The sequence below is a fragment of the Coenobita brevimanus genome, chromosome 78, assembly GCF_032717465.1.
Source record: "Coenobita brevimanus isolate Jiangsu-jjx chromosome 78, ASM3271746v2, whole genome shotgun sequence".
Classification (NCBI taxonomy): Eukaryota; Metazoa; Arthropoda; class Malacostraca; order Decapoda; family Coenobitidae; genus Coenobita; species Coenobita brevimanus.
In genome coordinates this window covers 21,223,225-21,238,202 of record NC_137031.1, presented here as the reverse complement: position 1 = coordinate 21,238,202, position 14,978 = coordinate 21,223,225, and the positions used below count along the sequence as shown (strand labels likewise).

General features: G+C 40.7%; 1 protein-coding gene across 1 annotated transcript in view; it reads right to left on the bottom strand.

The window, feature by feature from the left end:
• Nucleotides 1–11,146: 11,146 nt before the first annotated feature.
• LOC145408733 (uncharacterized) overlaps nt 11,147–14,978 on the bottom strand; it is a 7,172-nt gene continuing 3,340 nt past the window's right edge. The window contains exons 4-5 of the mRNA XM_080279392.1: nt 14,710–14,870; nt 11,147–12,025 (exon numbers count right to left, since the gene is read on the bottom strand). Of these exons, the coding sequence (XP_080135518.1) occupies nt 11,147–12,025; nt 14,710–14,870 (1,040 nt within the window). The remainder of the gene's footprint in view (nt 12,026–14,709; nt 14,871–14,978) is intronic.

Below are 14,978 nucleotides of genomic sequence, written 5' to 3'. Positions count from 1 at the left end.
CGGAGGTAGTAAACACAGCTGACACTGTGTACGTGCCGACGCGAGTGACCTAAATCTAAGTTTGGTTGTGCTATATCGGTGTTACAAGAGGCTAGTAGGGACGTCATACAAGAAGTTACACGGGATAGGACAATGACAGAAGCAAATGTCCTTGACCTTCCAACAATGAGAAACAGGGAGTATGCCGATGTGGTGTCAGGATGCTCATCTATTAACGTGGAAGGGGCGGTGGGAGGCGTTGGTTCTGTGGGAGAGCGGAGCGACGGAGGAGTTGCTGGGGAGGATGGTGGAAGGAACAGGGGAAGTGCTATTAATGAAAGGGAATGTGGTGATGTCAGAGGCACCAGAAATGCGGAAATGATAATGGAAAATGCAGGTAGAATGAATGCAAGGAGTTTGGGTATAAGGAATGGTGATGCAGTGACGTGTAGCAGCCCAGCACCCTGCATTACAGACCGCAGCACTGGGGCCATCAGCAAGGGTGTGCACCGCACCCCTCAAACCCCACAACACCAAGGTGTGCATCAGACGACCCAGGCGAGGCAGGATAGTGTCACGCTCCCAGAGGAAAAATGGACTTTGGTGCAGTCAAGGAAGGAGAAAAAAAAGAGGTTTTAGCAGAAGTCAGCCCGTCGTTAAAGGTATAAGAAAGTATGATGGTACATCATTTAAGGCAGCCACTAAATTAGTTGTTTTCATTGGCAAAGTGGATAAAGAGGTAAAGAGTAATGATATTCAGACATATATCAGTGATGTCCATCCATCCATCCATTGCCAGACGCCATGTATCTCAAACGGGGTGGTCAAGGGCTTAGAGTTAATTGTTTTACAGGGAGGGGCACTAATCCTTCACCAACCCCACTTGACACGTAGGGTGTTTGGAGTAATTATAAATTCAATCTCAGAGATAGAAATAAGATTAATGAATTCAGAGCATATAAAGTTACTCTGAATATTGCAGACAGGGCTAAGTTATTTAAGCCAGAATTATGGCCTGAGGATATCATAGTTGACAAATTTAATAACAGAACTGGGAAGAAAAACGATAAGACTATTGCTGGTGATATTAATTAATTTTTGTTTGTGGCATCAGCGATTTTATTGGACAACACACAGGCTTTTAATTTATTGTCTTATTTACTGCTTCCATTTTTTTAATTACTCATTATTTTTTATTTATTTTTAAATCTGTGACTAGTGATTTGTTTTTAGCATTTATTCCTTTTTATTTCTATTTTACATCAGTTTTATTTACTGAAGTTGATATTTTATTATCATTATTTTTTAATCATTACCATTTTTTATTTACTTTTATTTTTTTTTATCATTATCAACTTTTTATTTGCTTCTTTGTGATCTTTTTAATGCTAAGACATTGTAACCTTTTTTTTATTTTTCCATATACTTGTTTTGGTGATTTTTTTTTTTTAAGAAATAATTGTGTGCATTAAATGTTCATATTGACTGCCAGTCTACTTAAAATTTGTTCTTTTAACTGTTGCTCACTAAAGAAAAATATCAGCTTGATTAGGGACTTATTGGCTTCTTTGTAAGATATAATATTTTTACAAGAAACTTTTGTAGTAGAAGATAAACTTGAAATTCTTGATTATATTGATGAACATTATAGTTGTGTTGGGGTTGGAGCAACTTATTCAGAGAATGTCCTAACTGCTATGGCAGGTAGGTCAGAAGGAGGAATGGCAATACTGTGGAAGAAAGATTCATTCTTTAAAGTTCAAAATATTTGTCGAGAAAAACATTATGTTATTTAACATTAACATACGTGGTAAAGATATTATATTTGTAAATGTTTACTTGAATAGTGATCTCTGGCAAATCTATACACTAAATAAGTATATGGAGTCATTAGCAGTTTTACAGAATTTTATCAATTATTTTAACTATGATTCAATATATTGTTAAGTCCCAGTCCCCACACTGCCACAGGCTCCAACAGCAGTAGTACCGTACAGGAAGGACGTTGCCCAGTGAGTTGTTCTTCTTATGGTCAGCCTTTAGGTGTGCAGTACACAAGATCAGCCGAGGCAAAAATAAACACTGGCTCCTTAAAGGTCACTGTCTTTATTTCCAAATAATTCCACATAATGCTTTTCAACTTCACTGTTCTCACAAGCACTGGAGCTATACACACTTTATAGATTGCAGTTACACTTAATGTTTAACAACACTTCACAGTTAGTACACTTAATGCTTGCTAACACTTCACTTATTACACAAGTACTGAAAATAATCTTCACTGACAGTAATTACACTTAATACACTTGACTGTCTTCTCAAGTTACACTGACATACAAACTTCAATAACCCGACACAGTTTGCCACTGTTTTCACAAGTACCAAAATATACAACCTTCACTGACACTGACACTGCACCAAAACCGACTGCACTTCACACAAACTGACCTGAAACTCCAAACTGACTGACTAACTATTTTTTTTTTCCTGGCTTATCAACCATTGGGGCCGAAGCCCCTGGTTATTAAGGCCGGATATATATATGTATATACATTTAAACATATATAGATATATATACAAACATATATATATACAAACACACACACACACACACACACACACACACACACACACACACACACACACACACACACTTCCATGCATACATACAGACACACTTTCATGCAACCGTACATATCTATATATCTATATCTATCTATCTATCTATATATATATATATCTATATATATATATATATATATATATATATATATATATATATATATATATATATATATATATCATAATTTTAATTTTATTTATTTTTTTTGTATTTTATTTTTTAAATTTTTTCTTGGTTTTAAATTTTTTATACCTTATAAAGAAAAACTAATCTAAAGACCCTAAAATTAACCACCTAGCAGACAAATCGCTAACCTATACTAAATCCTAAAGAGACAAATAGCTAGGCTTAAACTAATGATTAAAAAAAACAAAAACAAAAAAAAAACGACTAACAGAGCACCATCGACTGCAGATATGTTATGCCTCTCTACATGACATACCTGCACTCATTACCTGGTGACTGTCAGTCGAGGCACAACCTAATATAGGGGACATCAATATATGAAAGGGAACCAGACGAGTCAGGAACATTTCCATATACGTCAGCTGTCGGCCCTAATTAGAATAACTTAAGCAGGATAGTATAATGTATTTAGATAATTTATACAATAAGTGAAGAACCTCTCCCAGCAGACCACCATCGACTGCAAGTGCCCAATACCTTCCTATATTGCACACTTGCACTCATCAGCTGGTGACTGTCAGGCGAGGAACTTGGCTTAATGTAGGGGACATCTATATTAGAAATAGATCAGTGGGAGGAAGAACTATTTAAAATATGTCAACTGTCAACCCTAATTAATATTACAATATATACATATTTACCGTTGATAAAAACCATAATCACACAGTAAAAAAGTCACATCACTCTGATCAGTCCGGTCTCTCTCAAGAAAGCCATCAATTTATCAGTCATAACAATGTCCCCATCACCCAGGATGGTGGACAGGGTGAAGGGGACGTCTGCTGCACCACAGTAATTTATAAGTGAAGCACGTTCACGAATAAATAGCCGACAGCGCAGGATGATATGACTGATAGATAACACCGCATCACAGATGTCACAGTGCGGTGGGAAGCGTCTTTCCATATAAGGTTTAACGTGGGTTAAAATGGTGGCATTGAGCCGTAACCGTGCCAACACTTTTTCTTCTAGGCGACTGGGACGGTTGACAGTGTCCCAGTCGCCCAGGTACGGCTTACAAGTTGGAATATTTAGTCTGGTCCACTGACCTTGCCACAGAAGATTTATTGATTTCTTTCCGAGAGAGAGACTCGACCGTAGATCATGAGGAACGTCCCAAGTCTCCTCGAGCTCTACAGCCGACTTTGCAAGTAAGTCAGCCTGCTCATTGCCGTAAATACGACAATGACCAGGCACCCAGATCAGCGTGAATGACTTGTTGCATGAATGCAACTTATTAACGATGCGGCCCTGGATCTCGTGAGAGTCCGTAGTACAAGATGCAATTGCCTGAAGGGCTGATTTTGAATCTGAAAATATGACAAATGAGTCATGCCCAGAATTGAGAGCATAGTCTATGGCTTTGTCAATAGCAAAAAGTTCGGAGGTAAACACAGATATATCAGTCGGCAACCGATACCTAAGTGCACATTCAGTCGACCACACACTTGCACCCACACATTCACTCGACTTGGAGCCGTCGGTGTACAATTGATGGGACCCCAAGTAAGGAACAATGATGTTACGAAACAAGTGGTGGACCCTCGCCTCCAGAGCCTTGGCCTTTGGTGCTGGGAGCCATGAGACATCCACTGTAAAGCTGGGTGGCTCCCAAGGCGCTATCTTTTTAAACACCAACTTGTCACAGTCACTGGGGTCCACACCAAGCTCCTGAGTCAGTAAGTGGAGGCGAACGGCAAGTGGCCGACGCACCCCCCGCAGAAGGTGGTGGTATTGACGCAGGGGGGTACAGGACACATTGCCGATATTACTTTTCCTAAACGTCCTTATGCCGTAGGACAAGGCCAGGTGGTCACGGCGAATACGGAGGGGAGGCACATTCGCCTCCACTTCCATACGAGCCACACGGGTACACCGGACGGCTCCAAGACACATTCGCAAACATTTATTCTGTAACACATCCAATCCTTTCAGCATGGCATCGGATGCCGAGCCATACACCTGTGCGCCATAGTCTAGCTTCGATCGAATAAGGGACTTATACACCATTAATAAAGATTTTCTGTCGGCACCCCAGGTAGTACCCGCTAGATACTTGAGGACATTTAACGGTTTATCACAATGAGCAAGCAAAGTATTAACGTGAAGTTTAAAATTCATTCTACGATCAAAATGTATTCCTAAAAATTTTACAGAATTTTGAAAAGGTACTGCCTGATTATCCAAACGGGAAGAGTGCCATATTGCACAATCTTCAGCGTAGAGCGAGTATTTAAGATTCCTCGGGATGGGAGCTGATGACAGAATATCATTGATCATAATACTAAATAAAGTAGGACTAAGCACACTTCCCTGTGGCACCCCGTTTTCCTGGATAAATATATCCGATGTTACGTTACGGGGCAATTTGACAGAGAAAGTTCTGTCCCTTAAGAAATTTGAAATAAAAACAGGCAAATTTCCCCTTAAACCATAAGCATAAAGCTTCATTAGTATACCGTGTCGCCAGGTCATGTCATAGGCTTTATGGATGTCCAAGAACACCCCTATCATGAATTCTTTATTGGCAAATGCCTCTGCAATACAATGTTGATCATTTAACAAATTCTTCGACTCTAAAACAAAAAGAAGCCTATTGTTAACCATACGTTCCATGACCTTACATAGACAAGAAGTCAACACAATAGGACGAAATGAAGTGGGATTCATAAGACGATCAGCCTCTTTGGGTATCGGTATGACGTGCACAAAGTGCCATGAGTTTGGGAACGTTCGAGACGCCCAAATCTCATTGTACAATGCTAACATCTTAATCAGGTTGTCCTGATTAAGATGCTGGATCATACCGTACGTGATGGTGTCTGGTCCAGGGCTGGTGTCTTTACAGGATTTAAGGACAAAGAGCAGTTCATCTAGCGTAAATTCTTGGTTGTATGGGGAGTCTACGTCTTCTGTGGCAAAGTCTAATATCTGTAGCTCAACCATGCGTTTATGATGTTGAAAACGCGGGTCATAATTGGCTGAGCTACTTACATGAGAAAAACTCCTGGCGAGGATGTTAGCAACGTCCATGGGCTCGTCATAGGTGGTGTTATTCACCTGCAAGGTGGTCACAGGGAAGTTTGGGCGTTTGTTATTTAATAATCTTATAGTGGACCAGACTTTATGTAATGGTGTTGTACGAGTCACTGTGGACACAAAGGACCGCCAGGAGTCACGTTTGGCCCTTCGACTAATTAAGCTCTTCCCCATCCTTATATAAGCTTGCATTACTCTCGAAACTTCTACTTCTCCAACATTCTAGGACATACTGTCTTGCATCAGCCCCTAGCAACAACAGTTACCAACTACGAGACATGAAAACATGCTAGAGTTTTCCTACATTACATAACACTCCAAATCATTTACCGTACGAACTTAAACTGCATGATTTAACAAGCAATCACTTAAATAAAACATTATAACGAAAAAGAGCACAAAAACTGATGAAATAACTACACTCACAAACAGCAGACAAACTGGCAACTCTGATGACTCGTACCGGAACTTACGGTACGAGAAACGTCTCGAAGGTACGAGACTACCTAACTGGCAAATCCCCCCTTCATAACAATATCTTATTGGTGATTTTAATGCAGATCCTTTTTATGGTAGGGCATGGAGAAACTTAAATAATTTTATGACCAGGAGCTCTCTTGTATGTTTTGATGTTGATGCCTTAGACCAGGACTCAGTTACATTCACAGGTTATGGCAATACTGCTAGTAAATGGTTAGACCATTTTATAGGAAACGTCCATAATGATATTACATTAAGAGATGATAATACTGCATTTTTAACCTTATGAATGGTTCAGACCACCTACCAATAGAGGTAATACTAGAATTTCTGTTTGTTAATGCCCCTCAAGAAAAAAATGTAAAAGCAACACATGATGAGGAAAAACAGGCATTTGTGAATTGGATTAAGTTGAATGTGGAAGACCTGAGTAATATAAAAATAAAAAAAAATAATTTGGTTTTACGCCAGGTATCCCCGAAGGGCTAAGGCGTTGCCCCTGGGTAGAGGACTTTTGGACTGGAGCGTGTAGCATTTTATGGCCGGATGCCCTTCCTGATGTCTACCAATGACCCTTGGGTGGATTCGATCCTCCGGCCCTTCGGTCAGAGCAGAGCGCTCTAACCCACTGAGCCACGGCTGCTATGCCGTGTAATATAAATGTCATTGTGGATAGTCACAGAGATGCACTTAATAATTTTACTGTACCATCTTCCTGCAATCCATCACACTCCTTTCTGGGGATAGGGAGGGAACTGAGGGACGTTTGTATAACCAGGCAGCTTCACCTGCCAGTTATATCAGTGCCACCACGTGAAGGCGTCCCTCTCCAGTTAAAACAATGGGAGTATAACATTAAAAACAGGGCATTGTGTTAAATATATTAGTGAGGAAGGAAGAACAGGCTTGGAATATATATATGGAGGGATGGAGTGGAGAGGTATATGAGAGAGGGGTGTGTGAGCTGGGAGCAGGGCAGTGAAATGGCGAGAGACAGGGCGACATGGAGGCGATTTGCTTGTGGCCGCCCTTTACAGGATTAAGGCGTCTGGCAATAGATACATAGATAGATAGATTTGTGTGGTAAAGGGGAGCTTCATAGTGTGTGTGTGTGTGTGTGTGTGTGTGTGTGTGTGTGTGTGTGTGTGTTTTTATTAGCAAAACAAAAAACTTCAACCCTTTATTTCCACTTTCAATTTCAACTTTACCAACGATTCTGGTGATCACAGAAATCATTAACATCCTCTATTAACTCAATCATCAACTCTAGTGTTTTAGAGTTTAATGTAGGATCACCAGCAGACTGTCTCAAGATCGGGAGAAGTCTAGAAGAATTTATCAAGTAAGTTATAGTGGCCTGGGAGAGCTAAAAGTTAGGACAAATGTGGGTTAATATTTTCGTGTCTCGCTGTGGTTTCCTTTCTTGGTTACTTCCACTTCAATTATGGGAGAGGAATATAGAGTTTGAGTGAGGATGAGGGGGGTGTTAATGATGAGGATGAGGGGGAGGGAGAGGAAGATGGGGACAAGATGGAGGAGGAGGGGGAGAAGGAGGAGAAGAAGAAGAGAAGAAATATGAAGATGATAATTAGATGATGATGATGATGATGATAATGATGATGATGAGAAGGAGAAGGAGGAGGAAGAGGAAGAGGAGGTGTAGAAGAAGAGGAAGAAGAAGAAGAAGAATGAGTGGAGGAGGAGGAGGAGAAGGAAGAAGAAGAAGATGAAGAAGAAGAAGAAGAAGAGGAGGAGGAGAAGGATTGTGAAGATGAAAATTAGTTGATGATGATGATAAGGAGGAGGAGGAGGAGGAGGTGGAGGAGGAGGAAGAAGAAGAAGAAGAAGAAGAAGAAGAGGTGGAGAAGGAGGAGGAGAAAAAAGAAGAGGAGAACGAGGGGGAAGAAGAGGAGGAGGAATGTGAAGAAAATTAAATGATGATGATGTTGATGATGATGATGATGATGATGATGATGATGATATTAATGATTCTTTTACAAATAGTGGTCGAAGGCGAAGAAGACACAGAATAAGTGCACACTTTTTTATTTCATTTTCCCATAAATTATAATACAAACAATTATTGCAAAAGGACAAAGATCCATGAAAGACTTATGGCACAAAATATACATCTGCATATGAGGCTAAAAATATTCTAAGATGTACTACTTCAGCTGCGCGGGCAATATTATACAAGTAGTGGTTGTAGTAGTAGTAGTAGTAGTAGTAGTAGTAGTAGCAGTAGTAGTAGTAACCTGAGCTCTTATAAATGTGAACCCAGTGGACTGCAGCCTGAAATTTCCCCTCTCCTGCAGTCCACCATCCTACTCTCTGGTGGATGGGGAGGGAGCTGAAAGGCTTTTGTATAACCAGGCAGTTCCACCGCCCAGTTATATCAGTGCCACCCCATGATGCTTCAGAGAGATATTTCGAACTTTTGAGGTTCAGATTTCGAATTTAAGATAGACATTTGAACTAAGGGGGGCTAGAGAGATGTTTGAGAAAGACTTTTTTTGAATTTTATGGTTCAGATATCGAATTTGGTGAGGGTGTTAGAAGTGGGTGGGGTCATATGTAAGTTTATTAAATTCCTTCGACAAGAGAGAGATTTCTTTAAATGGGTAAGCCGTCTTGAGGTAGCAAAGTGAATTGCAGGAAGACATGATCGTAGAATAAGTCCATCACACTTCACCAATCCATATATTTCCCCATACACTTTGAAGATAACTAGCGCCTAGGGTCACTGGAAGAGATGGGAAAATACTGAGAGGGAAGAGAGCATGGAGGATACACTACAACAGGTCATCTTTCACTCGTAAAATCAGTCTTTCTCAGCGTCTAGGCAGGAACTATCTCACTTACATTTAGAAGTAAGTGACCTAATACTTACATCACAATATTAAGCAGGAAATATGTTGCTCATTTCAGGCAAGAGCTTAAACAGACAACACTGATTCAGAGATAAATTTGAAGATATATACAATTATCTCTTTGACCAAATGCATATAAAATAAAACAAAAATGAGAATTGGGAATAGGCTGACATCTGGCGGGAAAAAATTTAGTATATTATTAGAAGAAAGCAAAAATCTCCTGAATGGTGAGTATTAAAAATTATATATCCTTCCTTAACGAATCTTGGCCCCCAATTTTCAAAGCATTAAATAGACCATTTTGAGGCAAAATTTTAAGTGCATTGCTTACATCTGAACAAGAAATTTTAAGCAGTCAAAGGAATATCTTTTTAGGGCATAAATCTAAGGAGCCCTTTAGGTAAATTAGTAAATCATGAAGTAGGCTCCATTAAGAATATACTTTTTTTTAAAGGAGTTAAACGTGTTCTAATTTTAATGAGAGAACAGACAGACAAATAAATAAATAAATAAATGATGTTAAGGCAGAATTTTGAATACTATCCGTGAGTTTGATAGTAAAGAAAAAGAGGGGGGGGGGAAATGACTATCGTATTAAGATCAGCATTAAAAAAAAAAAAACTATCATACTACAAATTTTGAAAGAATATAGGCTATTAGTAAAAACTATATATAAATTTAAAAACATGTTCAAACCAAATTTAAATACATTACGTGAATTAGTCCTGAAATAATTATCTTTGGTGTGAATAAAGTAAGTATATCCAGAAGACACTAAGTAATCATTGACCCCTTGACCTCGTGTCCTTTGACCTATTAAGTGCACCTCGCTAGCTCAACCCGGCTGCTAATTAGGCTTCACCTGACGCTTTTTCTCAGCTGGTAGACAGTACTGAGTCAGATCTGAGGAACAGGGTAGTCTTAACTCTTTCACTGTTAGACTTCAGAAGGGGAAAACCGTCTATATATCCTGGTGGTTTGAGCTAGGGAGACGTGTAGGACTTTCCTCTTGCTCTCCAGATGATTTTATGCAGCTGGGGAGAGAGAGGTGGAGCTGGGGGATTAGATCAAGGCTTCCTCTATCTCTCCGAATACACCAAGACCATCCAAAGCTGAATAAAATCGTCTGAAGGCAGCTGAAATGAACTGAAAAAATAATCCTCGTGAGGGGTAGGTGAAGACGGTTTTTCACCCTTGCACCTGAAGTAAACTCAAAAATCGTCTTCCCACTGTGAGGTCGATAGAGACGATTTCCCCCTTTACAGCTGAGAAAAAGCATCTGAAGTCAGCCCAGATAGCAGTGAAAGGCTAAGGGTTGATTCTTGCAGGTCAGACGGTTTTTTTCAGGTCTGGAGGGGTTCAGTCAAGGGCAGTATTCTCGGTTAAGGAAGTTGCCTAACACCTTTTCCCAAGCGACTTATTTTGTGTATTATACCTTACTGTCCTATCCCGTGGTCCATAAACCCTTCCAATATCGCCATACTCTGCATGGATAACGTGCTAAAGGATATTACCTAGCCATATCTAAAAAACAAATCGCTAAGGAAGAGGTGTTAGAGAGCTTCCTTATGAGTCCAAGGTTCGTATTCTCGGCAGTTAAGACAGCTCCCTAACACCTCTTCCTCACCGACTTCATTTCTTAGAATGACTTAAGTAACATGGAGGCAAGGTGTAATCAGCAAAATAAGTCGCTCAGGAACAGGTGTTAGGGGAGTACCTTACCCGACGAGAAGGCAGCCCAAGCCTCCCTTAACCCCTTCAGCCCGAAAAATCCCTCTAAGCTGAGAATAACCGTCTGAAAATCGCAAAAATGTGAAGAAATCCAACACAAGTGAAATTAATTAGTATCTTACCTGTCTAGTCTACCTGGCACCTACCTGTAAATAATTATGTAATTTTATTTACATTATTTATATAGAAATTTATATATACATCTATAGGGCAATAATTTATATAGACTGTACTATTAAAAGCTGGGAGTTTGGTACAGCCCGTTAGTTATACCGTTACCGTTACCGTTAATTACTCCGTTGTCGTTTATTACACCGTTACCGTTGATTACTCGATTACCGTTACTGTTTGTGTAGCCGTTACCGTTGGTTACTCCATTACCGTTGATTGCACCGTTGTCATTTGTATACCCATTTGTGTAGCCGTTAGCTCCATTACCGTTGATTGCACCGTTACCGTTTGTGTAACCATTGGTGTAGCCGTTTCCGTTACCATTACCGTTGATTAGGCCGTTTCTGTTGACACCGTTGCCATTGATGGCTCCGTTACTGTTGCGACGCCCGTAACTGTAACCATTACCGTTGATACCGTTACCATTTACACCATTACCATAACCATTTCCGTTTATGCCGTAACCGTTGATACCGTTACCATTCACACCATTACCATAACCGTTACCATTGATGCCAATACCGTTGACACCGTTACCGTTGATGCCGTTTCCATAGCCATTACCGTTTATCGTATTACCGTTAATACCGTTGAAAAGGATACCATTTACATCATTACCATAACCATTACCGTTGATGCCGTTACCGTTGACACCGTTACCGTTGATGCTGTTACCGTTCACACCGTTACCGTTGATGCCATTACCGTTAACACCGTAACCGTTGATGCCGATACCGTTGACACCGTTACCGTTGATACCGTTGCCGTTGACACCGTTGCCGTTGACGAGTCCAATATTGGCGTTGAGACCATAGAAACTGGGAGCGGTGGCACAGTCGAAGTTGTACCACCAGTCACACACAAAGTACTGTTGGTTGAAAACAGTACCGTTGGGACAAAGGAAGGAATCCATACGTCCATCAGCTTGGCAGATGTGGAAGACCTGTGGAGATAGTAGTAGTAGTAGTAGTAGTAGTAGTAGTGGTGGTGGTGGTGGTATTGGTGGTAGTAATAGTGTGGAAAACCTATGGAAATAGTGTAGTAGGAGTAGTAGTAGTAGTAGTAGTGTGGAAGACCTGTGGAAACAGTAGTAGTAGTAGTAGTAGTAGCAATAGTGGTGGTGGTGGTGATGGTGGTAGTGGAGGTGGTGGTAGTAGTAGTAACAGTGTGGAAGACCTGTAGAAATAGTGTAGTAATAGTAGTAATAGTCATAGTAGTAGTAACGGTGATTGTGGTGGTGGTAGTGGTGGAAATAATAGTAGTAGTAGTAGTAGTAGTACTAGTAGTAGTAGCAGTAGTGGTGGTGGTGGTGATGGTGGTAGTGGAGGTGGTGGTAGTAGTCGTAACAGTGTGGAAGACCTGTAGAAATAGTGTAGTAATAGTAGTAATAGTCATAGTAGTAGTAACGGTGGTGCTGGTGGTAGTGGTGGAAATAGTAGTAGTAGTAGTAGTAGTAGTAGTGGTAGAACTATAAATGTAGTAGTAGCAGTAGTAGTGGGAGGAGCAGGAGGAGATAAAGAACAAGAACTAGAAATTGTAGTAACAGTAGTATTAGAGGCAGTAGTAGTAGTAACAGCAGCAGCAGTAGTAGTAGTATAGAAGATGAAGAAGAAGGAGGAGGACGAAGAGGAGGAGGAACAGAAGATAAAAGAGGAGAAGAAGAAGTAGTAATAGTAGCAGACTAGTAGTGGTAGTGGAAGAAGAAAAAGAAGTATTAGTAGTAGTAGAAATCGGTAAGGAAGAAGCCCCAGTCATCGCCTTCGGCATACAGGAAGATGGCATTAAGAGGTAATTAGGTAGGTCAGGGAGAACAACCGTGTTTAGAAATCAAGATTGAAGATGCAAGAGAAAGTTGATGTATTCATGACATGACTGCGAACTTTCTGCATGATTTTAAAGTTAGTGTAATTCGTGGATGAAACGCAGATTTCACCAAGGAGAGGCTGATTTATGGCCAAAGTGTGAGAGAAGGGGATGCTATTCAGTAAGTTTGCTCATTTCTTTCATTTTCAATGCCCAAAGACTTAAGGATATGTTGGAAAGTTGTTTTATTTTGTGATCTATTTGTAGATTTTACCAGAGAGAGCATTGTTTGTGGCCAAAGTGAGGGAGAATGGAATGTCTTTAAGTAAGGTAGCTCACTTCTTTCAAATTCCAATGCACAAGGACTTCAGAGTGTATTGGAAAATATTTTTGGTGTAATTTGTGGGGTCATTTTGAACTCAGATGGAACTGGACATAAGGCAGTTTTTGGTGTCTTCATGTTCTCAAAATCTGTCCTATGAGAGGCAAAATGCTAACTCATAGAAGCAGATCTTCATTTGAAAGCAAGCTCCTCTGACCACAACGTATAGGAGTGAAATCTGCTAATTTTTACCCCCATGATGAGAAGCAAACGTCCTACATCCCAGATCGTTATTAAAATTGGATGATATATTTACTTTCCTTCTCGTGATAGCTTATTATAGCATAACCTACCCTGGGTGTAATGTCAGCCTGGTATTCATGGACCTGTGTATTGGTGTAGCTAACCCGGGTGTAATGAAGGAACTGGCTAAATATACACACCCTAGACAGTAAGCATAATAGTGTACCCTCATGCTACACCCAGATTGCAGGGCATTGTTGGTATAGGAAAATTGGAAATGGTGTCGGGAAAGGTGTATTGGCGCTCCTATACCCAGTGTAGTGAAAAGGCTAGCTAAGTACCATGAAGAACTCCCATAAGTATATAGTACCATGAAGAAGTGCATAATGGTATCGTGAAGGGGTCTAGCCTAAAATACTACCATGAAAAAGCCTTAGTACCGTGAAGGAATGCACAGATGGATCGTGAGGGGGCTAACCTCAGTAACTACAAGGAGACCTCCCATGATATAGTACCATGAAGGAGTATATAAAGAAATCAACAGTAAACACAATGGTAATAAGTTGCATTCATCCTTACCTGACATACATGGTTGCAGTGTCTGGAAAGGTAAATGTAGTGTGGTAAAGGACTGAGTAACTATTATAGTAGATGCGAGGGGACGTATTGTGACAGATTTCGTTCCCCATCATCCTCAGCTATTTATTTTGCCTCTTGTAGCTATGAGCCTTCATGGGCATCAATAGTAGATCTTAAAACCTTATTAGTAATATATGAGGGAAGAAGTCTTAATGAAGCATGACATCAAGCATGAAGTAGGATGTGAAGGTAGGAGTAGAGTACTGTGTGTTGGAGCAGGTGAACCCGGTGGACTGCAGGACTGTACTATGATACATGAAGACTTACACAGTAGATACAGTGCCAGGACATAATATCTCACATATTTTCACCTGACATCCGGCCTCGTATGGTATAACTACTGATACCGGCGTGCTGCAGTGAAAAGACTTAACTGTCATGAAGACCTAAGAGTGTAGATACAGTGCCAGGACTTACACAGTAGATACGGTGCCACAGAACAGTATCTCACAGTATTCTCACCTAACATCCAGCTTCCAGGGCGGAGTCAACATAACCCCCCGGGTACCTGTGTGTTGGAGCAGGTAAACCCGGTAGACTGCAGGACTGTACTTATGATACCTGAGGACTTACACAGTAGATACGGTGCTACAAAACAGTAAATCACCGTAACTTCTCACCTGACATCCAGCTTCCGGGGTGACGTCGGCATAATATCCGGGCACCTGTGTGTTAGCGCAGGTGAAGCCGGTCAGCGGGACGGAGGCGAGGATGGGATAGTCCACGCCTGCAACGCCGCCCCCCCCGATGGCAGAGCTCAACGCGGTGATGGGGTCCACGAAGCCGTTGATCCCATTACCGTTGATGCCGTTGATTCCGTTGATACCGTTACCATTGATACCATTGATCCTGTTGATGCTGTTACCGTTGAGACCGTTCGTGAAGCCAT